This window comes from Centrocercus urophasianus, unplaced genomic scaffold (genome assembly GCF_019232065.1).
Source record: "Centrocercus urophasianus isolate 14NV4802_14NV808 unplaced genomic scaffold, USGS_Curo_1.0 seq_23, whole genome shotgun sequence".
NCBI lineage: Eukaryota > Metazoa > Chordata > Aves > Galliformes > Phasianidae > Centrocercus > Centrocercus urophasianus.
This window is the reverse complement of record NW_024884789.1, coordinates 9838047-9864105: the sequence shown is the minus strand read 5'-3', so window position 1 is coordinate 9864105 and position 26059 is coordinate 9838047. Positions and strand designations below refer to the sequence as shown.

At 39.3% G+C, this 26059-nt stretch overlaps 2 protein-coding genes across 2 annotated transcripts; one reads left to right on the top strand and one right to left on the bottom strand.

Annotated features, from left to right (window-relative positions):
- The first annotated feature begins 637 nt into the window (after positions 1-637).
- Positions 638-8227, top strand: SLC24A5 (solute carrier family 24 member 5). The gene is made up of 8 exons (XM_042824676.1): positions 638-743; positions 1716-1799; positions 1889-1992; positions 2315-2415; positions 3177-3460; positions 4149-4355; positions 7243-7344; positions 7905-8227. The coding sequence occupies exons 1-8, from the start codon at positions 677-679 to the stop codon at positions 8225-8227; spliced, it is 1272 nt and encodes a 423-aa protein (XP_042680610.1). The 5' UTR covers positions 638-676.
- MYEF2 (myelin expression factor 2) lies at positions 2077-26020 on the bottom strand. Its single transcript, XM_042824669.1, has 17 exons — positions 25809-26020; positions 21595-21821; positions 20350-20402; positions 19092-19099; positions 18887-18980; positions 17865-18056; positions 17024-17177; positions 16584-16633; positions 16434-16497; positions 15644-15745; positions 15431-15481; positions 15287-15355; positions 14927-15025; positions 12664-12735; positions 11564-11766; positions 11403-11454; positions 2077-9106 (listed from the first exon to the last, which is right to left on the bottom strand). Exons 1-17 carry the CDS (start codon positions 26003-26005, stop codon positions 8943-8945), a joined length of 1851 nt encoding a protein of 616 aa, XP_042680603.1. The 5' UTR covers positions 26006-26020; the 3' UTR covers positions 2077-8942.
- Positions 26021-26059: the final 39 nt, after the last annotated feature.

Here is a 26059-nt window from a genome sequence, read left to right as displayed (position 1 = left end):
GGATCAAAGGTGTTTGTGGAGATGTCTGAGAGGGGCTCGATGGAAAACAAACTCCTTCTATGGGAGTGGGGAACAGCCGTGCAAAGCCATCCTGCAAAAAGACTGCATTTTACCATTTAATCCTCAATTATACACATGACTTCGCTGCAGAAAGGTCACCACACAAAGAACGTTAGTCAACCGGGCTGAAGGGAGGGGCTGCGCGGCCGCGCTCAGCCCAGCTCTCGCTGAACGGCTCTGCCTCAGGAGCACAAACGCCCGAGCGGAGGGCGAGCAGGGGGTCGTTCAGCCCGGGGTCACGTGGCCCTCCCGGCCCTAACCCCGGCTGCCTCCTCCCATCGCGCCCTCAGAGCCGCTCCGGGGCCGCCGAGATGCGGGCGAGAGCGGGCGGGCTGTGGAGGCGGCGGGCGGCGCTGCTGCTGCTGCTGCTGGCGCTGTGGGGCTGGAAGCCGAGGGGAGCGCGAGCGCAGCGCCCGGCAGAGGACACAGGTGGGGCGAGGGGCGCGAGCCGCGCACCTGCCGACCGCCCCCGGCCGCGCTGTAACGGCTCTGTCCTCGTCTTTCAGAGAACGGGACGGATTGCGTTCCCCCTTCGTCTGAGTTTCCTGAGGGATTTTTTACACCGCAGGAGAGAAAGGATGGCGGAATCGTTATTTATTTCCTAATTATACTTTACATGTTTTTGGCCGCGTCCATCGTGTGCGATGATTACTTCCTTCCGTCTCTAGAGATCATCACGGAATGTAAGTGCGTTCATCCCTTTCCCTGTAGCGCCGGGGGCTCGTAGCTGGGGCACTGCGGGCAGAGCTGCAGCCACCCCGCGGATCCTCGCACACACAGACCTTAGCAGCGTACGATGCTGCGCCGAAAAGCAAAGCCTGTAAGCACCGGCGTGAGCTGCCGCCATACAGTGGGTGTCAGAGGAGGGGACAGTTAGAACAGCCCGTGAAATCTCATCACCCTGCAGGAAGTCCCCAGGCTTCAACAGACCGCTGAATGTAAAAGTGGTCCTGGCTGAGTTCAGATCTTCATTGATAAAACAGATTCTCCAGGGAAACTCATCCCTGAACACTGGAAAATGCTCTCCAGACCAGAATGCTTGCAGGAAATGTAAGTTTAAGCATTGCCATAGAGCCAATACTTCATTTAAATTGACATGTTAGACTGTTGTTCCGTATCAAGCTATACTTTCCTATCTCAGCACAGACCTCAATCCAAAAGGTAATGTTTCATAAACAGTTTACAAGAACAAAAGTCGTATAGCGTTCATGGAGGAGGTTCATTCCAGCACTGGTTTAAATCTATTTTTGGTTTACTAAGACACAGGAGCATGGATTTCCCTCAAAACAGACTTGACTTGAATCATCATGAAGAGTTACCACACTGGTCCAAGGAACCTCCCCACCAGTTTTATCCTCATGAAGCAGCATTAAGGCCAACATAAACGTGCCAGTTTTACCTTTTAAGATCATATTGCAATGCCTTTGTTACCAGTTTCTAGTATTTAAATGAGGTTGGGAACAAGTTAGCTCAATTAACGAGGCTACATTTTCAGTGTTTTAGGAATTTCAAATAATTGCATTAACTGTATGAAAGAGAGCAGAGTTCATCCCAGTACACTGTAGTAGCTTCTAACATTACATACTGATGTAAGACTGCTGAAGTATTTAGGTTTTAAAAAAATTCTTAAAGCAATTCTTTTGCTCTGTCCTCAGGCCTTGGCCTCTCTCAGGATGTTGCTGGAGCAACTTTTATGGCTGCTGGAAGCTCTGCTCCAGAGCTTGTCACTGCTTTTCTAGGTAAGAGACACGCACTTTGACTCCTAGTAACCTAGAACTCTTTACCTTGCATGTCAAAGAGGAACGTACCAGAGTCATTTTCCCTGTAGGAGTCTTCGTGACAAAAGGAGACATCGGCGTCAGCACCATCCTTGGATCGGCCATCTACAATCTTCTGGGGATCTGTGCAGCATGCGGGCTGCTCTCTAGCGTGGTAAGGATCAACTCGGACAGGCTGCACCTGAGAGCCAAGTGGTTATCCTTTCTGCTTCGCCAACAAAAGTCAAGAGAGACTTACTATGACAACCGTCAAGTTTATTATTTCGTAGCAAAACCAGCATGTAATCAGATTTCAGATAAGTTGCTATGAAAGTTTTTAAAAACACTAAGTTGTTAAATATCATACTTGAGTCATTCCTAAGAATCTTAAATTTGTACATAATATAGAAACAACATACCGATGCAGCATTTACAGCACTTAGTGAAAGTATTACAGACACATTTTTAAAAAATGAAAATGAATCTGTGATCTGCAGGTTTCCAGGCTATCCTGTTGGCCGCTGTTTAGAGACTGCCTGGCATATACCATTAGTGCAGCGGCGGTCCTTGCGATGATATCTGACAGCAGAATTTACTGGTAAGAGCACAAGTAGTGTTTAATTACCGTTGACTGGAGATTAGTGAAACAGTGCTAAAAAACAAACAGACAAACTTCAGCTGCCATTCACTAACAGAAATATACATCCTGTTGGCTTTAAAAATGTAGAAAGTCACAACACTTGTAAAGATTGTTACCCAACCATTCAAACCCTGCGTATTTATAGTCTGGTCTGCATAGGCTTCTTTGTACAAACTTCACAACTTCTATCTGACCTGTTTTGGCATAGCAGTTGGTCTTCGTAGCTTACTTCTTTTACAGACTTTCCTTAACAGCATTACCACTAAAACGTTCCTCTGTCAGAAGTAGATCATGACTTTCTGATGTCAAGTCTCTTCCATCACTACTGAAGCTCCTCTTGTCTCAAAACAGTCAGGCCCGGCGCCACCTCTCTGAAATTTCTGACTCAAAATAACACACTCTGTCCGCCTCCTTAACCATCTCATAAGACTCAGTTTTGCAAACATCAGTTGTTCAGTAAGTTCCCCTGGAAAACATGCAGCTATACAATACACAGACAAGATTCTGCAGGGGAGGAGAATTAATTAAACTGCTGAAAGACATGAAGAAACTTACAAACTTCCATGACATTGCCCATACAAGTGCAAAAAGATGCTTTTGTTTTTTCCTTTCACTACTCATGCAATTTTTGTCTTCTCATGTCAGTCACTTTAGTTATTTATTATATATTAATCTATATTACACGTTATGTAATTTTTTTTTTTTATTTTTAATTCTAGGTATGAAAGTGCTTCCTTATTATTAATATATGGGTGTTATATTCTGGTACTATGTTTTGACATTAAAATCAACCGGTGCCTCATGAAAAAGCTCAGTCCCTGCTGCTCGTGTTTTACAAAAGCCACGGAACAGAGCGGTGAGCAGCAGCCATTAGCTGGATGGAGGGAAGAGAGAGGGCCTCTAATTCGTCCACAGTCAAGAACTGATAGTGGAATTTTTCAAGATGAGCTGGACTATTCTCAGCTTTCAACAAGCTTACATGGGCTCGATGAGATCTCTGAAGGTATAAGTATTCTTACAGTTGTCTCTAAGTTCTAACAAAGAGCGGGTTTTCAGATATTATTAAGATTTTGCTCAAAAAATATCATAGTATTTAAGTACTTCGTTATTCCGTGCTGGAATATAACGTTAAGTAAAATTGTAGTTGTGATTTTTGTATGAAGCTAGTTGCTACAGGAATGCTAGGACAGTTGCTTATTTGTGCCAGTAACAGAACTTCCATCAGTTATTGCTGTGCATGTTTGAAACTTCCCAGCAACTCTGTCAAATGCAGTATCAGCTGAAAGACACACTGCTACTGTACTAATACATCCTGTTTCGTCATGACAGTGGCCAGTTTGTAACCCAAAATATGCATTAAAGCAGAAGGAATATGGAGCCACGGACCAGCTTCCTCTTCACTTAGACAAATCATCAGTTGGTGCTAAATCTTGTAAACATTTTGCATAAACCTCATAGACAAGTTCATTTTTCATCCACCTTGGCTGTCTCCTAGTGACACAGTAATAAAGAACATCTGATTTCAGAGTTCAGTCCAGTGTGATGTAGGCACTAGTAAGACAACAGTTACAACGTCACAGTCATTTTCTTGTACCTTTTTCCAGTATTCTCACAAGTAGAAGCAAATCGTCTGACTTAGTGCTAAGATTCAAACTTAATGCTACAGTTTAAAACAGTTCATTCATCAACAGATCATCCAAGCGTCTTCACCATGCCTGAAGAAGATATGAAGAGAATTCTGTGGGTGTTATCCCTCCCTATTATTACGCTGCTCTATTTGACTACACCAGATTGCAGAAGGCGGTTTTGGAGGAATTGGTTCATGGTAACATTTTTCATGTCAGCAGCATGGATTTCTGCAATCACTTACGTCCTTGTGTGGATGATAACAGTAGCAGGTAGGTACCTCAGGTGCTGCACCGAAGCAACCGATTGACCACGGCTGGAAAAGTTTTCTTTGTGTGAAGATTTTCCTTTTTCACATTTAGCAGTCAGTATAGCAACACGTATTTTGCTTAAAACAAATAATCCCTTGTGTGTGACTGCTTCGTTTGCCTCCTTCCATCTGAAGAAAACCTCTGTAGAATTTACCTATTTTTGACTGCTTACCATTGTGTGAAAGAGAATTTGTTTACAAAGCTACAAAAAACAGCCTATATTTAAAAAGATAGTTTCATTAAATTGCTCGATGAAGTGAAACAATGAGGTATGCAGGAACAAACTCATCAGGCTGAAGCCTGGCAAACATGGAATCCACCAAGACTGAAATTAAAGATTCAGATTTTTGGAAGAGATCCATTATTTCTACACCTCAACTGCCAAAAATGGTGCCCAAAATTCCATATTATTTTATTCCCACTACAGTGTCACATGTTTATTAGTGTCATATATGTTTATTCCTTACATGTGTTTCTCTCTTAAAAATCTGCATCATAAAGTAAAGCTGAAAAAGCACTGAATTTGAGCGAGGTAAGATGTGAATGAATGTAAAATCAGTTCTAAAATAACTTAAAGTATTAAAAGGTTTCCCCATTTCACTGTTTCTCCAGTCAGCTCAAGAAAAAAAAAAACAACCAGGTTTTAATTTTAAGAACGAGCAGAAAACAGATCTCTAAATGAGAAACAGCACAAACATTGCCATTTCTACATCATAGCTCACTAACCCTACTTGAGTATTCTGCTAGTTCAGCATCCTAAACTTGTTTTCAAACTAAAAATTCAGCGAATAACTTCTTGTTAAGTGCAGACACAGACCTACACAACGGTAGACATGTGAGAAGTTACTAACATTGCTGGATACAACACCCATCAGGTTCACTCCTTGGTCAAACGATTTTCTGTTTGTATCTAAAAATCAAAGATTCACCATCTGAATGCTAGAAGCCTCTGAGACAGGATCCAGATGAAAATTATTGCCCATCTACTAGACGAAACACTAATTCATATGAAAGCAGGTACAGTGGAGTTCCAAATAGCACATTAGTGCTAGTCCACTCTGAAGAGTCATTACAAGCAGCACTGGGGTCTTTGTCCCACTACTTCAAGGTCAAATATGTTCTATTTACACATTAAAACTCTAAAAATTACATGTATTTGTATATATATATATTCAAGTCTAGGTTCTCCGATGAAAGTTGACCCAAAAATATTCTATTTTTGCATAAAAATGGCCTATCAAACGTGCCAAAAGGTTCATCGCAGGGGGCTACGTTTTGATGGTCAAGAGCAAACCTAATTTAGTACACTTTTTTTTTTTTTTTTTTTACTAGCAAGGAAATTTTCATTACTATAGCAAGATATTGCTATCGATACACAAAATGAACTGAAGGCTAGAAAAATAAGACCATTCTCTCTTTATGGTCAATTGCCAGAAAAAAAAACCCTACAGTTCAACTAGAAGATGAATCTATCTACTAGTTAAAAAAAAAAAAATCAGCTTCACCTGAGTTTAGATTCTATCTTATAAACTTCAGAGGGCTAGAAACGACTACTAGGTACATAACACTGGTTCATTCATATTTCAGCTTTGTTTGCTTAACTTATAAAAGCTGATCCTATTGGTCCCTCCATCCTACCAATCTCTTACATTAGAAGCCATGGAAAAATAAATACCACTACATATTTTACAAGAGGATGATATTAGTCCCTTTGAACAGGAAAAATTTCAAACAAATTTATGGGGTTGATCTAGACTAAGCTGTTATGTACTAGGCAATCATTGCTGAGCTACGTTACAGCACACTGCCTCTTATTTTAAGAAAACTGCTTAGAAGTGTCTGAATACTCTTCAGTCTGAATACTAAAACCAATACAGGTTTTAAAAACAATAATAAAATAAATTTATGTGGTTCAGTAAAATGTAAGACAAGCTTTAATTACTTAACAGTCTGAACAGAAATATCAAGTACTTCAAGGTATTGATGCTTATGAATGGTACATAAAACTAAAGGCTGCTACAATTTTGAAGATCTGAATCCCTGTATTCTAAGAAACCTGTATTCTTTCAGCACACACGGGGCTAAAAATACAGGCAGGCAGGAAATTTCTGCTTTGATAAATATATATATATATTTTTTTTTTATTTAAAATCAGTGTTGATGTAAAGAAACTCACCCTTCTACAGAACTACTTGTACTTAAAAGTCATTTTGCTTCTTCCCATAGACTGAAAAACTTCTAATTCCTTCTAACTGCAATGAAGTGATAGAGCCACATAGATGAGACAATATTGTAACCATACCCTTAATGTCCTCATTTCCTAACAAAGTCATGCTTTGGTGTTTTTTCTCCTCTCCCCCCTTTGGAGAGTTTGTGTTTATAAGAATTACTGCTCCATAACACTTTGGAGTGCCAATGATGAAATGTCTCAAACCAAAGAAAACTATTACATTTTCCAGGAATTGAGAAAAGGGAATAAATAGGAATTTAAATTTCAACTGCACCTCAAAGGACAATCCATAACCAATATTTTGAACACAGAAAACCTTCCATCCACTCAGGTCTTTGAAAAAGCTGTAAATAAGATATTTGCTATCCTATAGTTCCTTGATTGAGGAACAAGAGCAATATAACATTTCATTGTTGTTACTGTTACTCTTTTTAACTACTTCATAGTTCAGTCACTGCATGTTTAGTCAAGTTAAATTGGTGAACAGTTTCCACAGATTTTAGAATTACTATTATTAATAATCCTTTTTCCAGCAAAGGACACCTGAATAAATTTCTTCAGATGAAACAACCTAAAAAAATCTCGCTCATATTTTCTCCCATTGTCTCTGAACTACAGGTGAAACACTGGGAATTCCAGAGTCAGTAATGGGTCTCACATTACTGGCAGCAGGAACAAGTGTACCAGATACAGTTGCAAGTGTGCTGGTGGCTCGAAAAGGTAAAGATCGTGGTGGTCAGGCTCATTCCAATTGGTGCTTTTAAAAAGCACTTTGACAACAGAGTTCTAGTCAACATCTCCAGAAATTCAAGGAGCAGCTTCAAAACTTCCTCCAGTTTCTAAGTTTACCATGAATAAATATGATAGCTTAGCTAAAAAAAAAAAAAAAAAAAAAAAAACATAAAAAGCTGCGGTTCAGACATTTAAAAACCTCCCAGTATCTCAGGTAAGTGTTCTGGGCTGGTGTGATTTGTTGTTGATCACATCACAGCTTTACTGCAAAGCACAACCTGTCTTGGTATTTTAAACACAACTGGATTTTACTGTCCTGTTTAGCTTAGCTTAAGAGCAGCTTCGCAGGCACTGGTGACTTAGGGAGACATTTTTTACGCTTGTGGTATCAAAACCACAGTCTGTGGAATCATATTTACCTTTGTGCAAAGAAAAAGATTGAAAAGGGCGCTTCACAAAAAGTCGAGGGCCGACAGCCTATTGCTCCAAAACAGTTTGCCAATTTTGTGTAACACGAGTCAGGTTTATTTGTACTTCTTGTTTTACAGGAAACGGAGACATGGCTATGTCTAACATTGTGGGATCCAACGTATTTGATATGCTATGTCTGGGAATACCCTGGTTTATAAAAACTGCCTTCATAAATACATCCGAACCCATAGAAGTGAACAGCAGTGGTCTGACCTACACAGCCACTTCTCTCATCTGTTCAGTTGTTTTTATTTTTCTGGCAATTCACCTGAATGGCTGGAAAATAGATAAAAAATTGGGAGCAATTTGTCTTATACTCTACTTAGCATTTACTGTATTATCAATTTTATACGAACTTGGCATCATAGGGAACAATCCTACAAGGGTCTGTGGTAACTAGTTTTAATCAGTGATGTACTGATGAAAAATAAAAGCCAGAGAAAAAGATCAGTTTCTTCATTTAGTCAAATAAAAAAAAAAATCCAAGACTTCCATTGGACTCTAAATCTTATTTACAGAACTAAGTCATGGCATTAAAGTAATATTAAGTAGAACAAAAACATCACAGCCTAATTGGAGCCCTTTCCTTTAGAGTCAAGAATTACAGTATGACAACAAGCACGTAAAACTAGAATTCTGGAAGGAAAAAAAACCACCTAGTTTTTACATTACAATGTTGATACAAGAGCTTGGGAAAAAAAATAAAAATCACAAAACACTAAACAAATCCCACTATGCAATCTTAACAGAGAAAATGGCTTATTTTATTAAAAACAGTATAACCATTCATTTAAACTGAATGACTAGAGAGAGACACTTGGCCTAATTTTCCAAAGGCTCCAAGCATCCAAAGTTCCCATAGTCTAATGGAACCTACAGGTGCTCAGTGCCTCTTAAAAAAACAACAAAAAATCAGGCTAATTGTCTTTAAAAACCAAACATAGTAAGATTCAGTTAACAAGTATCACAGTATATTAAACACTATACTGTTAAAGGCTGGTGGGATTTAAAAGTTCCTTTTTACAGCTTTTGTAAGCATACAATGTTACTAAAAATGACTTACTAGGATAGAGAAGCTAAACAGACATAGGAATGTTCCTGAACACAGTTTCAAGTTATGCATTGCGATCCAAGCGAACGTCAATTTCTCTGCCACTGATTTTTATGCCGTTCATTATCCTACAGGCCTTTTCAGCAGATTCTGGCGAGTCAAATCTGACTGTTCCACAGCCTTTTGATTTTCCATTCTCCATTTTTATTTCTGCAAACATTACATGACCTGAATAAACAAGTTAAACAGCAGTTACTTTAAGCCTTCAGTGTACTATAAACTTAAAGAACTAATTAGAAGTGATAAAAGATTAAATATTAAAGATTAAATATAATTTGGGGAACATACAATAATAGCATTTTTAGACTTACGGCATATTCACTGATTCAGGAATGAGACAAATCAGAACAGCAGTGAAGAATCCAAATTATGACCCACTCTTTCAACTTTGCTCTAAACTAAGATGAAGTATATCTTAATTTGACATCAAGTTGGAAACAAAACACCCTAAAAATCTAAGGGAAATTTCCACATTTCATTCATGGAGTCATATTGCCAGAACAGTGATTAATGGACACATTTTGAATGAATGACAGCTCAATCCAGTCCACCATGTTCATTCTAGTATGACAATCACAGTAATATTATCAACCAACCACAACAATCTTGTAATTTTGCAAAAAAGTTGCACAGCAAAAAAACCAGCATGCACTTCCCAATTCTTTTAGTGTTTGCTCAAGTTTGGACACTCAACCCCGAGACAACGCATCTATGTAGATGCCAGAAATGCACTCCACTCTTGAGCCCTCATTTGCCAGTTGGAACAGTAAATTCTCCCCTAAAATACAGGGCTTTTTATATTTAAATGTCATAGAATAAAAGGCTGGCCTTTCACTGAAAGAAATCACTTTCATTCCAGCATCATAAGGAAATATGGAGATGTGGATTCATATGTTTGTTGTTTATATTTGTGTTTATCAGTCTTAAAAAACACTCAGCATCATCACTGCACCTGACAGTAGCCAGAAAGAACAAAAAAAAATTCCAGAACTCTGACAGTTGCCTACACAATTAAGACCAAAAAAAAAAAACAAACCTGTTTGCCCGTATCAATTTTTCAGAAAACAATCTAATTCCTTAGCATAACTGCAAGTGTAGCACTAAGCTGATGATGGCAGAGTGTAAATAACTGTACCAGAACACAGATATTCCTATAATAAGTCACTCGATGCTACAACTGTATCTGCAAAAGAAGTTGTACTTGAAGAATTCTTCTTAACTACCTGTATGCATTTTAGTAGAGAACAGTTACATCCATTTGCACAAGAACTTATTTCACATACCCATTCAAATCATGGCAGGAGGTGGATGGCAAGAAAAAAGAGCACTAGATAATCCCTGAAAAATTTCTGAAGCAAAATCAGAAGTGAACAACACCTCGTTGGTTTCAGATTAACTTGTTAATCAAGTTCACGTAACTGCATAAGTTTAATACTGAACATGAATTGAACAGCTCTGCTGCACGTTTTGTTTTTAAAAGAGGCGAAGGTTTATGTGATCCTTTAGCAGAGTGCTGTCCCAGTACAATGCCAGGATAATGACTTCCAGCTCCCAGAATTTTAACAGCAGCACTCAGTCTTGATAATAGGGGAAAACAGGGAACTCCTCTCTAACGAGCTGGTGCACCAGCTCTGGCTATAATTGAAGAAGAACTTTCAGTCATGGAACACAAGGACACTGAGTTCCTGTAACTATTGAATACATTTGAACACTGAGTTTTTTCACAGTGCTACTGCAAGGTCTGAAGTATTTCTGCTCTACGCATTGGTGCATGACAACTCCCTTAGATATCACAGCAGAACATTTTAAATTCTTTCTTTCCTGCCTCCCAAAGTCAGTAAAGCCATCCACAACTCAGTTATTTAATTCTGAAGCGTTACATTCAATTACATCAAGTTATACCATTCTGAAAAGTGAGATTTCAAAAAAATTAAACTCACCCTCATATTTCAACATACAAGTTTGATTAAAGAAAGAATTACTGGATATTCACAGTACTCCTGTATCTTACAAAAAAGAAGGGCTTTTATTTCACAACAGAAGGCATGACACTACAGCCTGCAAATGTGCTTATCAGGATCACCTACTTGCACTAAAAAGATCTGCTGCTTTAGCAAAATTATTAACACTGCTTTGATGCAGTACCATTACTGCAAATTATATATGGCCTGGACACACTGACACCCCTACAAGCATTTATCTCAAAATAAACGTTTCATTACATACCAGAGGAAACCTTATTCCTATTAAAAAAAAACCTCAAAGGGTAATTTTATTAATAGAATGGGTTAAAATTTACAGCAGATTAGCACTCTCAGTCAGCACAGCCCATGTTGTACCTTAGTCTCACATGCTGTCAAACCTAAAAATTTAAAAATTATTTATAAAACTGCCCTTATCTAAAGAACATCATACAGAATGTGAAGTCAGTGGAGCTGAGTAGATGTAAGAGTTGCATACATACCACACTGACTGAATTTCTCCTTCAGCTTCTGCCAGGTCAAGTCAAAAGGGAGCTAGAATTTAAAAATATTTATTACTAGCAAAAGGTTACGACAGGAGAGAGCATGTAGTGAAACATGCACACAAAATAAGCTTAGAGTTTCCCCGTACTCAAACACTTACATTTCTCACAAATATCTGGTTGCCTTTAGAGCCCAATCTCTCTTTCATGGCACCTCCCATGGGGCCGGGCACAAATCCTCGGTCTATATCGATGTTCCTGTCCAGGCCTCCACCCATAGCTGGTCCCATTCGATCAAAGCCAGAACTCATCCGATCCATTCCCATTCCTCCAGGCATACTGTTCATACCACCCATCCCACCACCTACAGAAAGAGGATAACAGTAATAGTGTATTTTATTAGGAACAAATGCATAAGCATATTATAAACAAAAGTTATTTTTCTTCTGCCATAAAAGAATGCATACATGCAGTCACTCATACACACCACTGTCAACTGAAGAGAACTAAACTCTCAGCTCTACTCAACGCAGCCCCAGCACGCTCAGTGACAGTCAGTGAAAAAGCACATAGTGTAAAGAGCAGACATGACTGCAAGTCCTGTGAAGAGTATGGATTTTCCCATGATACATGCAATAGAATATATTGAAGTACATTACATAAAGAACCAAGATCAATGGCATTCAAATATCCTGTACACTGGTTTTTCTGGATTCATAATTAAAAATTAATGTAAAACAAGTTTATCAAGATCACGAGGGACCCTCTAACTCTCATGTCTCTTGAGATTGCCACTAGCAAGATTTTAGTTTCTCGTGTGCTCTAGCTTGAGGAACTGAGATATTTGCCTTAGTATAAACTTAGTATCCGAGCTTTGCACAAAGTTAAACTCTGTGATAATCTGCAACTCAAGAGATTACTGAAATAACTGAGCTCAGCTTCATCAAGTTCACACAATTCATTTTGCCCATTCATCTTTTTTCTAGAACACAAGTTTACTTCAATCACTTCTCCCTCCACTCCATAAGCTCAAACTATTTCAAACCTGTATGTTTAAGGAAAAGACTAGAGGAAAACCTGCTAAATGAATTTTCACCTTAACAGAACAGCTTTAACAACCACTAGACTTGCAGTCACATGCAACAGACTTCTGACACTGACCAAACACTGCAGTACAAATCTGCTGAAACAACTGCACGTACAACAGCCAGATCATTACATTGCCTGAGCATTCACGTTCCATGGAAACAAGTAAACCTACTCATTCCAGATCCTACTGGGCCCATTCTAGGTGCTCCCATTCCTCCGGCAAAAACACCAATCATTGCACCACCTAAACAGATAAAAAATAAAGTGACATACACTGAAACTGCCAGATAGTGACAACAGCAAGGCACACAATGATAAAGCACACTGATCTCAGTGCTTCCCAGCAATTCTTTTCCACAGAACACTTCAGCCTGTGCCTTTGTTACACGAGCTAAGTAGGAAATACCCAGCAAGTAACTACCTCTTCCTTCCCTATTACAGGATGTAAGCTACTCTGATTTTCTTTCTAGGCAGTTTTTCTCCACTCTGCTATCAGTGCAAACACCTTAAACTAAATAAGCCATTTCCCACACTGGGATTAACAGCCCCATTTTCAAGGCTGAAGGGTTCATTCTATTTGAACCTTACTATGTTTCTCCCACTCTTAAGAAACTCAGGTAAAAGCTCAAATTGTCTCTCAAAGCCTGTCTTTATTGTCTACGAATGCAAAGTTCATAGAACTGGGTGGGAAAAAAAGAGAAAGAGAGCAATACTAGTTAAAAAGTGCCAGGTAAAACCATGAAACCTCCAGAACAGTGTGAGAAACTGATTCTAGAAAGTGGGGTTTAATGAAAAAAAAAAAAAAAAACAAAAACAACACACTCTGATTTTTATTGAAGCGCTATGATTCAGTAAAGTAATCCTGAGGGAGCTTGTAGAATTGTAAAAACTCAAAGAACTACATTCATGTCAATGCCAAGCAGAATAAGGGGCCACGCGGACTTCAGAGCAAACTCTCCCATTTGTTCTGCAGAACAAAACTGACAAAATTAGTTCCAACAAACTTTGTTTCTACAAACAGCATTCTGGAACCACAGGTCTAACAGTGGTACCGACCTGAGAGAAGAGCTTCCTATAAAAACAGGCAATGTTTCTGGATATAGGTAGTGTAATCATTTCAGTTTTCAACCTATAAGTAAGGAAGCAGGAACTTGCAGATTACTCTGGAACTGGCAGCTACTACATTTTTCTTGCTTGATTTTCTCCCTACAAGAAACAGCTCTGTTTTTAACTTACGATAAAACTGATCAACTGCTGGCTAATTTGGGCTGGACACCACTGCCTCACTATCTACGAAACGTAACTGCTGATATTTTCCATTTTTCATCTTCCATCAGATTCATTTTCTGTAGACAGTTCAAAACAGCAGCAGTGGTTCCCTGTCAGTCTCTTGGGAGAAACAGTTTCCTCCTCACAGAAAACACAGTCAGACTTCAAAGAAATACGGACCAAGCTGTTCAAGAAACTATGGTTGTTCAACACCAGCAGGATTACTCCCAATAGTTTGCATATGAGGAAGCCCTTAGTACTTAGTCGTTAGGCCAAACGGGGTGTATTACAAGTAACAGACTTTTGAGTCCTCTTGTACAAGCATTTCTAACTGAACTGGCTCTGGATTTTGACTGAAGAAACAGATGTTCATCCTATGTTGCAAGTACACATAGTGAAAACATACACTCAATTTTTAAGGACCTTAACTCCAAGCCGCTACAACTAATTTAACTGATAGCCTTACTACATCCCTACTACTTGCTACACAATTACCAGTAGCTGTAGAGAAGCACAAAATAGTTAACTTTCACTGAGACTTGTCCAAATTAACAACCCTCTTTCTCCCACAAAAGACTATGAGTTGCATTTTTCCTAGAGTCCATGAATCTTAACGCACCAGCACTTTCACAGTAGTGAACTGAGGTGTGGAGCACAGTGAGGGGCTGGCAGGGGAAAAAAGAAAGGCTGGCTCCTATAATGCATTCACCCAGGTAAGAACGTAGTAACAAATTGAAGTGGTTAACACTGGAACCTTCTTCAGTTTGTTACTACATTCTTACCTGGGTGAACAATTTTCCAGTGTGTCTTTGCAAAAGAAGGCTCCTGGAAGTTACAGAGGTAGTGAATGAACAGCTTGTTCAAGATTGCCAATATGTTTTAGTATCCGAATGATATAATGTCTGGCACAGTTAACAGTCTGAAGTGCAATACTTTCCTCGAATCACTACTTCTATGTTACAGATTAAAAAAACATTTTAACTTCCATCTTCAGAGATAACCATAATAAACACAAATATCCTTAAATTAATAAACATCCTTATAATAACAACCAGTGAGACAGAGGAAGATGGCCAAATGAAACCACACCTCTTACTTCTTCCCCCCTATTAAAACTCTTCCAATACTACTGAAATTTGCCACAGGGACTTTAACAGTTACCATACCCATCCTTCCAAAAGAATCTCCAAAACCACGGTTCAATGCCATCTCACTACGAGCAAAATCTCTGTCCATGTTTCCTCCCATTCCACCACGGAACATTTCTGTAGAGAATAATGCACACAACAGAAAAATTCTGTCATATTCATCTAAGTAGATGGCAATACAACACTTGTTTCATAGTTGCTGTTTAGATAGAAGCAGGTTTAATCCACCAGTCAGAGGTACCCTTCATATCAGCTCCTATGCTCCCATCCATGCCACTGCCCACATTTCCTTTGAATTCATCTACATTACTCATCTCTATCTGAAGAAAGAGCTTTTAATAAAGCTCGCAGATTAGCAACCTAATCATGCTCACCCACCTCCCATTCGGCTGACTCCAAATCCTCCCATGTTAGGCATTCCTTCCATTCCACGAAATCCAGGAAGCCCTGTAAAATAAGGAAGAATGTTTCTCTATCCAATATTTAAAAGATACATAATACAAAGATATTCACTGCACGTACCGCCTCCCATTCTATTCATTCCGCCAAAACCAGGACCATCTATTCCCATACCTTTGAATCAAAGAAACAAATGCCATTTAGAACACAGGTAAGATCCTGATGTATTTCTAAAAGTGTCTCAAAAACACACTATGCAAGGATGGCCTTGACAAGAGCAATGACAATTATAAACTTAACAGCTCTGAAACTTAAAAATGAAGAACATGGCTTTACCTCCTGGACCCATGTTCCCCATTCCACCACCCATGCTCAATTGTGTTGCACTAATGGGCTGCCCACCTGGTCCAAGTCCCATACCAATGCCACCAAGACCACCTTCAAAAAAAAAAAAAAAAAAGAAAAAGAAAAGCTATCAACATAAGATTTTCAGCATAAGGAGATCACTGTAAGCAAAACTACTACTAAACGGTTCCAAGACCACATCAACATATATTATGTGAGCTGCTCTGAAAGTAATGCCTTCTATTTTATTACACTGGGCCACAACATCAAAAGCAGATGTCGGTGGTCTGGTAGTAAAGGTTGAACCTTCCCATCAATATTCCCTTACATTTTGTTGCCATGCAACAGGTGGCAGCAGAGGGGTAGTCTGACAAAATGGTGTCTGACATGGAAGTGCACATGAAGGAAAGGTGTGTCACTGAATTCCCCCAGGCAGAAAAAATAGCAGCCACTGACATTCACTGATACTAGCCGAATGTCTACAGAGAGCAAACAGCAGATGTTAGCATAGCGAGGTGGTGGCGGTGGGGTTCAGCAGTGGCGACAGCAATATGAAAGATAAGCCACATTCTAGATGGCCACAGACATTTTTACAGGCACAAAATGCATAGCTAATGATGGCAACTGTGTCAAAAAATAGTGCTTCGTCGTTGAGAATTTGCTCTATCAAACAGCATTGTCGTGCCTTTGTATCTTTTGTGGTTTCAGTGGAAATAAATAGGAGGCAGTACCTTCAGAGAAACATTCACAAATGCAAAGAGTGAAAAAACAGTGTACTCACGAGGTAACTGAGGAGCTTTGCTGTCCACAACGCGGAAATCTTCATGAGGGACTGATTTGTCATCCTGATAAAAAAGAAGGATGCTATGCTATGATTCCTTCAACACTGTGGCATAGAGAAGTAAGGTAAAAAGAAATGAGAGCAACTTACCATTTTTACATGCATAGGTCTGTCAAACAGGAATTGTCCATTGAACATAGCTTAAGAAACACAAGTCAAGGAATCTAACTACACAAGTCAATTTAACTTTTTCAAAAGAACCACTATAAAAATTATGTCTGTATCACTTTCAGTTTTCTCCTCTTCCTCATCTGATCTTCAGAATGCCAATTCAAAGGCTGTTAGGACTACAAAGCCAAATTCACATGTCCACGTATTTTAAGTTTGTTCAACATCATCACAGACATCTTTCTACAATCTAGAAGCAAATTTAGTCACTATTACAAAAATTGAGCTGCATAGTATAAGATCCAGCCTGTAAGTGGCTAGAAAGCAAGTAAGCACAATTTGCAAAACTGTGCTAATAAGGAACCTTAAACAAAGACTAATCCATATTTGGTCCTTTTTCATTCCCCCAAAACCAAGGATACATATTGCTTGAACAGCTTCAATTGCTTGTTCAAATGTAACTGTTCCCATTCCTCGACTCTTGCCATCTTTATCTTCTTTGATGTCTGCACGCTTTACAGTTCCAGCAATGCTGAATACCTCTTTTAGTTTCTTCCAACCAACTTTAAAGTCAAGCTTACAGACAGAAATACATAAGTATACATCCCTGTTCTATGATTAAATTTGGAATATTTCCTACACTGCAGGAAATCTTCAGATTCTCAAAATGCTTGATGTAAACAGCAAGGATTTTTTTTTAAATGTACACACGCTACAACAAAGTCTAACAAAAAGGATAACTGAAAGCATCAAGTTATGCTATGTATATCTATTTCACTGTTCTGATTATTGTACCAGCACTGGAAATGGATGGGTTGTTGCACAGAGCAGATATACACCCATATGGCCCCCTGCAGACACAGCACAGCCTCTCTCTGACATTTGTGCAAGTAAAGAGCTGATGATCCCCAACGGTTTAAGTTCGTCTGAAGTAACCAGCAAGAAATAACAATAAACAAGTTGTATATTGAGTTTAAAAAAATAATGAAGAAATGCATTTGTAGATATTGAAAATATGTAGTAAGCATATTTTTAAATTGATGTATGTGACTGTGCAATAAGTAAAAATCCATGCCAATTTTAAGATTGGAATGCATCTTTCATGCCCAAAATTTGGGTAATATTTTTCATTTTTAGTTGAATATACTGACTGTGAACTAAGATTTCTCATTTCCTCTCCCATTAAAACTGGATTACACATGAATAAAAGATATTTTTACTAAGATCAGGCACTACAGTTTTAAAATACGTTTTTAAACTTACATTTGCAACAAAAATAGTGGACCCAAGCCTGCCTGCCTGCAAGTTACTGATAACCTCAGGAGGAATGTTTGGATTATTGACAATAGAAGGTGGTAAATTCATCAATCCAGGTGCAATATCAGCTCCGTGTCCTCCTGCAAATTGTCCTCCTCCACGCTGCAATGCCCTGCGAGCATGTTCACCTTCAGGATCCTGCAACAAGCGCAAAAATTAAGCCCAACTCAGTGATCAATAACAAGACTGGTAACAAAAACTTTCTATTTGAAATTCTACATAAACCCATCAAAATTATCAACTAACATCCTTGTCCATACCAGAGCGATCAAGAACTGAATTAGCACGGAGACCTAATGCCCTCACCTCTAGAGGTGGGTCCTTTCAGATGAGGGTTGAGTCATATTGGCAAAGCACTTGTTGAGGAAGCGTGCACTGCCACTTCACATGCTGTACCTAGCCTATGGACAAGTAGAAAAGATTTCAATCTAAAGGACTGTCAGCCTAGCACCTTTTTCCAAGAACTGAATAAATCTAAATAGCTTTTTTGATTTGTTGATACCATTATTAAAGCTGCAACAGGACAAAGAACTGCGTGTCATATGCTACAACACTACAATAAAAAGGCTGTCGTTAATTTCACTTTCCAAATCAGCAGCAATTCTCTACTTTCCATCCCATCTGTACAAGTACATAGTGGTCTCACAACCAGCTCATTCTTCTCCAACTCCTGTTTGAAGCAGGTAAGGAATATGAACATAGCAGCAGAAGACAACACAGGTAAGAATATGAAGTTAAAGATAAGGTTGTTTAAAAGGAGAATAGCATTAGATAGTTTGAGCTTTGAAACACACTTTTTGTCAGATCGCTCAGTATCGTATCAACTTTCCACAAGCCAGCAGGCACTTCAGTCCATTCAGAAAGTACCATAAAAAACGAAATTGAAAGTTACACAGCTGAGACTCACGTCACTAAAAGAGAAGACTATCTTTAGAATTTTGTATTAAAAGCAACAGCAACAATCATACCTCTTTAATATTCAGTGGTCTTCCACTAAGATCATATTTGTTCATAGTTTCTAACGCTTTCTTAACAAATTCTTCATCTTTGAATTCAACCACACTTAGAGGGAACAAAAACATTTAGAGTATTAAAATAAAGTTTAGAAATATTAAGATTGACAGAATGCTTGGTTAATAGTGCATTTATACGCACATAGAAAGAGAAACTTACCCACAACCCTACAGCCACGATGATTTGTAATTATATATAAAGAGGAAAAAAAAAAGAAAGAAGTCAGTCAGCACAAATGTTAGTATATTACAGATTAAAGATCCTGTTAAATAACTATTTATCAAGTTATTTTCAGCTTCAAAATTTATAATAAACTTTCTTTACTGGTAGTCAAGCTGAATTTTTTCTCCTTTCTCAGCATACATATCATTCAAATGCATTATACTATATTGGGTTCTCTTTGAGCCAAACCAGAATTGGACTATAGAAAAATGCCACACAGATCTGCGTAAGGAAAACTGGGGGAGGGAGGGAAGGGGTGGAAGGAAAAAACACCCAGAACGTAACCAAAAACCAGTCAAGACACTCATTGTGCCATTAAACACTGCCCACAGACTGCAAAATTCAACTCCACGTACATCATATGCATAAGAACAATGAACAAGGTGTCTGCATACCTCTTCAGTATTGCTAACATACTTGAGAGATTACTTTGTAAGAAAGTAACATTTTTGGCTGCACCAGAATCCTTCTAATAAACCACAGAGTTTAGGATTGCTTTAAGTGAAGCAAAGCTGAAAGCATGATTTTGTTTTAGCAAGCATGGAAGAAAGTCATTTACAACTACTGTTACAACTTCAGTTAAGACTCAAACCTGCATTTCTCATGTTCTCACTGCAGGTTTGGATCTACTGCTGGCCAAACTTTAGACAGAGGAGCTTTAACAATCTTCACTCTTAGTACCTCATTGCTGCTGGTACTCTGTTGGCCACCAACCATCACCACCCATTTAGTTTTTAAAAAAGCAAATGCATTAATCCAGTGTTTAGAGTACCAACCATACAAAGCTGCCAAATCAGGCACTTCAAACAGTATATTCTTAGCTAATATTTTATACTTCTTGTCCCCAGGAAGAGAATACTACACTAGTAACATTTAAAAAAAATAAAATCAGCAATTTACTGAGCATCCCTTAATAAAAGGGATTTGTACCGAAACAAAGATGTTGGCTAAAAAGAAGAGTTAAGAGTAAATGCCATTTGTTAACATTTACAGAAGTATTTTGTCCTTCACAGCCAGCTAGTTTGAGTTGTGTGAATGCGTCAGACTATTTCTAATACAGAAACCTCAAAGCTATCTTAATGAAATCAGTGTGAAAATGAAACTTACTTTCCAATAACTGGTACAGGTATTATACAAAAATAAAACTGCTGAGGAACTTTTAAACCTCTAGCAGATTGTTGCCCACGGCACTTACCCTTGATTTTCCTTCAGCATCCTTAAACAGCTCCACGTATGTAACCTCACCAACTACATAAGACATACAAAGGGAAAATACCAAGAGACAATGCATTTAAACACCAGTATCTTTCTTTTCTGTGCCCCTGTGCACAACTCTACAGAGAAACACCTATTATTCACCAACAATCAAAACCAGACCAACGTACCTCCTGTCAAAGGCTATGTAATTTAGCTAATTTTCAGAAATATGCAGCAGCCACATTCTCAAAATCTAAAAACAAACAACTATATTTAACCTAATTCATACTACAGATCATATTTTGGCCAGTATGATATCGTTGGTGAACAAATTCAGATATACACAGTCCCTTAACCTAACAAATGAAACGTCAACGTTCACTGAAAAGTGTAACATTTGTCATCCTACTCACAACACCTGTTTTAAGGTGACTTTCTACCTGAATATCTTCAATCATAAGTTTGCCTTCAATAATAACCAAATTTACACATCAAATATTTCACAGCAAGCCACTCACTTTCTAAAGTAGGAAGTTTCAGTAAGTAAACCAATCAAATAGTCACGTCACCTTACAACAGATACACCAGCAGTTACAGAAGGGGTTTTTTGGCATTTTTCACAGCCTAAAAGCCAGGTGTGCTTTGCATTACGGTTGAAGAATCTATTTTTTCAAGACAGAACACAGAACTAGCTTTTTACAGAAGTCAAATGTTAGCATTAGATTCCCCAAAACTTGCAATAAGACGTTTGGGGTATTAAGATTACACTATCAGAACTGCAACAATAATAACAAGCTTTTAATATAAATCTCCAGACAAACAGTCGTGGCAGTAGTGACAATGCAGACAAAGTTAATGCCACAGCCAGATTCCACCAATACAAAACAACTTTTGAAAGACATCCTTTATTATATGTTAACACACTAGATGCGTTGCTTAGATGCAATAGCCCTTTAAAGAAAATCTACGAGACTACAACTAAATGAAACAATCTCTTTAAGAAGACATGAGGTCATGCATATACTCTCTACTGTCACACTAGAATGGCAGAAGATTGTGAATACCTTGTTTACCAGTCCTACTCTGCAATGCAATTGTCTCAGATGAAAGAGGGGGAAGGGAGATAGATGTACCAAGTAGAGGCCAAAAAAAAAAAAGTCAAATCAAATCTGTGTGGCTCAAAGGACATATATGTTGTATTTCCTCCCTTTCTACGTGAAGTGTATTATAAGGAATAAGTTACCTTTCTCTCTCATAAGATCTTTAATAGCTTGCCATTTCATGTCATATGGGATGTTGCTAATGAAAACTCTATTACGATTAATAGCCTTCTTCTCTGCACTGCCTGCGTTCTTCTCCTTTGAATAGGGGTGGAATCTATTCTTGTTTCCAAGAGAAGGGATTGCCTTCGGTTTTGCATGCTTCTCTTTCACTGGTGCCTTCTCTTCTTTTGCCGTCTCATCATTATCCCTACATTCCAAATAAATACATAAATGAACATTAGTCTCACCTTGAATTACAAAACTGCATAGCACCAACACATCCAGCTCTATAACTCTATGCTATCAGAACTACCCGGATGTTGCCCTCCTTTTAAGTAACAATACATCAATCCTATCAGTGTAGTTTCAAAATAGGTTGCTTTACCTAGAACAAAAATCAATGTTACAAGAGATCTAGGCACTATTATAAGTTCAGAAATCATATATTGCTACTTCACTTACATCCCTTTTCCATTAAGTCTGTCAATACTGAGGAACATGGTGCTATAAAACTACTACAAAGATCAAAATTCAAGAAATCAGATGAAAAATAGCCTACAGCATCCACACTTTGGTACTTCAAAGAACTTCAACTCATACTTGGCAAAGTTGCACCATATTTGCCACACAAGAGTTGAAAAGATCCAATTTATGGAACAGCTTGGTATACTTCAGTCAGTGTATTAATAAATGCATACAATCGACCCCGGCAGGCAAACTACCTTTTTTTTTTTTGTACACAAATACTTTTTATCCACAGATTTTGTCTGACTGCTTTTAGAGAAATGAGAATTTAACTTAGAACAAACGCTCTTTTTATTTCCACTGCTTAACACTACTATAACTTGAAAACATTCTAAACGCATAGGAAATAGGCTTATTAAGACATGCTTTGCCTCTAAGACTAATTAAGTCACCAGGAATCATCCATTAAAAACAACAAAGCTTTCTTTCTTGCCCTCTGCCTTTCAAAAATGGAGCAACAACAGCTGCCTGCTTTTTAAAAACATTTCATATTCTTAGGACAGCATGCTTCCTCTCCTCTCGTGTAGCACATTTCACAACCTCGGTACAATTATATTCTATGTACAGAATTAGATAAAACACCCAAACCAAAAGCCAAACCTCTTCAGCACTTGAGAAAGTGTCACTATGGTGAGGTGTTCAGTAACAGACGATCAAGGCGCCCAAACCACTGCACTGAAAGCCTCCAGTAACAAGCCAAACAAACACGACCCACTAAGCAGATGCTGCATGTGACTCGTTCAAATCTCACTGCAGTTAACAATAAACTTGAAAGCATGTGCAAAAGGACTTTTTATATTAAAGAGCTGTCACCAGCCACTCAAATTAGAACAAGAACATGGCAGTGTCTCACAGAACACATGGCAGTGTCTCACTGTTAAAGAGATGGACGGTGAACCCTCTTTCTTAATTAACAGCGCTATCTTTACAATTCCTCCTGCTTTTCAGAAGGCTTTGCTTTGATTTCACTTTGACTACAGGTGGTTCTTAGTGTAAAATGAGCCAAACAAAACAAGCATTTTAGTTTTACAACCATAGCACATGGCAAGACTGCCAACCTTAATGCACTGAAATTATTATTTTCAGCTCTTTTTGCATAATTATTAACAGTGAGTAAGTGACAGTTTTGCTCTCAGAACATACGTAAATGGCCCTTCATTAAGTTAAATGTATTATCTACTCAAAGTTGGACACCTTTCAGAGAGGAATAACTTCAAACATGCACATTTTTCTCTCGCAACTTTTTCTCAAATTTTGAAGTACTCATATGATATTAACCTCACAGTCCTTGTGTTTACAAGCGGATTAAAAGAGGATTAGCAACTGAGAAATGCAAGGACACTGCTTGGGTTAAGAATTTGTAAAATTTAAAACATTCAAGTCAACAACACATTATCTAGCTCAAGCATTCTCCAGCTCCCACTGCACCACCACTCCTCCACACCACCCTGTCTGCTATGGCACTGTATCTCCTGGGTGGATGTGTAATGAAGTGAAAGGGGTGGGACAACGCAGGGAACAGGTAGGAGCAAGGGGGATCCAAGAGGGAAAGAGTCGAGTTTCAGCTTTCCAGTCAGTCCCGTTCATTCCAAGGCAGTTCCACTCGTAAAGACAAAACTGATATACCGTGATACCCCCAGTAAAACCAGAGCTCCTCCTTGGTTTTCAGGATTAGACCAACAGATTCTCTTTAGCCTTTTAAGCTCTTTCCTGCTTAAAGGATTATGAAACAGCCTGGGCATGTTCAATGTGGTACACAGGAAGTGCCAGGTCTCCAAAGAGAGAATCCCCTGGCTCTGACAACTGACTGTATGAACCGGTAGGAGAGCAGAGAGGATGCAATAAACTCTTAAATCTGGGAAACCGAAAACATTTAGTCTAGAAATCACAAATGGTCTCCTGAAAATAGAGATTAAAAAAAAAATAATCAATCCTTACAAAATTCATCTGCCAAAATCAATGGGCGAGTGAACAATCTGGAGGTAGAGTCCATTTTGTGGTTGCAGCTCTCACATGAAAAGTACTTTCAATAAAAGACATTCAAAACAATGTCCCCTTCATTACCTACAGGCCACAGAACAGACAGGCTAGGAAACTATGAGCTGCCATTTTCTCAAAGAAAAAAAAACAATAGTAATTTTTACTCTTCACGTTTTGTGAAGTTAATTAATTAATTAAACATTTCATGTTTACTTCATTCCTCTGCACATAAGCATCTGTATAGCCATACAGATAACAAGCTCAGCAGAGATGGAAATGCAGACTCTACAACTGAACACGTGATTCTATTACGAATACATCAGTTCAAGTTTACTGAGTTCAACAGATCCGCTGCTCAATACAAGAAATTTAGGGAGGTGGGCAAGCTGAAAGCATGATTCCTCTTCAACTCAATCTGAGCACTAAACAAACCTGGCACTGAAATAGGCAGCACAGTTCAACTCCGTGACGATGGCTTCATCCTTTGTATACCTGTTTCAGGAAAGACTGGAAACTGTACACAAAACACTAGGATTTGAAACTCTGTTACCAAGAACGTCCTGTTATTTTCAGACTAGACCCTGTTGATTCCTATCTTGCAGACTGATGGAATTTTTTATTTGCATGCAATTAATTTTGAAGGGAAAATAATTAAACTGCTGAATGGAGAAGGGACACTTAAAAATAATTTTAACAATAGCAATGCCAACAGGCAATAAAATACTTCATGCCTTAAAGAATGCAAAAAGGTCACAATCTTCTGGTCAAGGTAGAATAATTAAGATACTCTGAATGCTGAGGGTCAGATTCAGGAGAAGAAAAAAAACCAAAAGAAATGTTGTTTTACTGAAATGCAGACTTCCCTGAAAGTCAAGTAAAGGCATCTGGGCTGCACAGAGCACATTAAAAGATCCCAGATTCCAACAGCCTTGATGTATTCTAACACAAGGCCTCCTAAAACATATATTTTGCCTGTAAGACGCAAACGAAGTTGTGAGAGGAGCTGAAACTTCAACAATAAGAGGCCAAAATCTACTTCATCTAAAGAATTACAACCCTTGAAGCCGGACATCAAAAGCAAGCAAACCCATACAAGGCCATTCACTGCATTTTTCTGAAGACCTGGCATTTCTGGCTCTCCTGCACTACGTTCCTTCTGGACTTACAATAAAAGAGACAGCTTACATACTCTGTATATGCTTGTTTTGTCTTTTACAGGAAAAGTTTGTGGGTTTTTTTGGTTTTTTTTTGCATGTTGTGTAAAATAAGTCACCATAGGGCTTTCTCAGCATTCCCACAAAAACAAACAACAAAAAAGGAGAAGCCCAAAGGCTTTACAAAGCGCAGCACGTCTGGAAAAGCAAACACAAACACAGACGTCCCAGCACACTTCTGCACACGGCTCCCGCCACACCGTGCCGGGCCAGAGCCCATCACAGCACCCTGGAGGCCAGGCCCACCGCTCGGCCTCCGGCCCCGCACCGCAGCTCCCAGGGCAGACACCCGAGATCGCCGAGGCCCGGGCCGCCTCACACGGATGGCGGCTCTCCAGCCTCGGAGCGGCCCGCGGCGGGGAGGAGCCCGGCGGGTTGCGGGGGAGAGAAGCCCAGCCGCCTGCCGGCCCCGTTCCCGCCGCCGCGGCCCAGTCGGCCCGCCGCACCCCGCACCCCCCGCCCGGCCCGGCACACACATTTTGACGCCATTTGCGCTGCCCCCGCCGCTCTCGGTCGCCGCCGCGGCCTCCTCACGTTGCGGCGGCTGTTGTTGCGGCTGCTGTTGCGGTGGCGGTTGCTGCTGTTGCGGTGGCTGCTGGCCGGCAACGGCGGCCTCCTCCGCTCCCCGCTGCAGCGCGGCAGCCGCAGCCTCCGGCTTGTCGTTTTCCGCCATTTCGTGGCCGGGCCGCGGCCCCGCTACCGTCGGTTTGAAAACGGCCCGGAACGC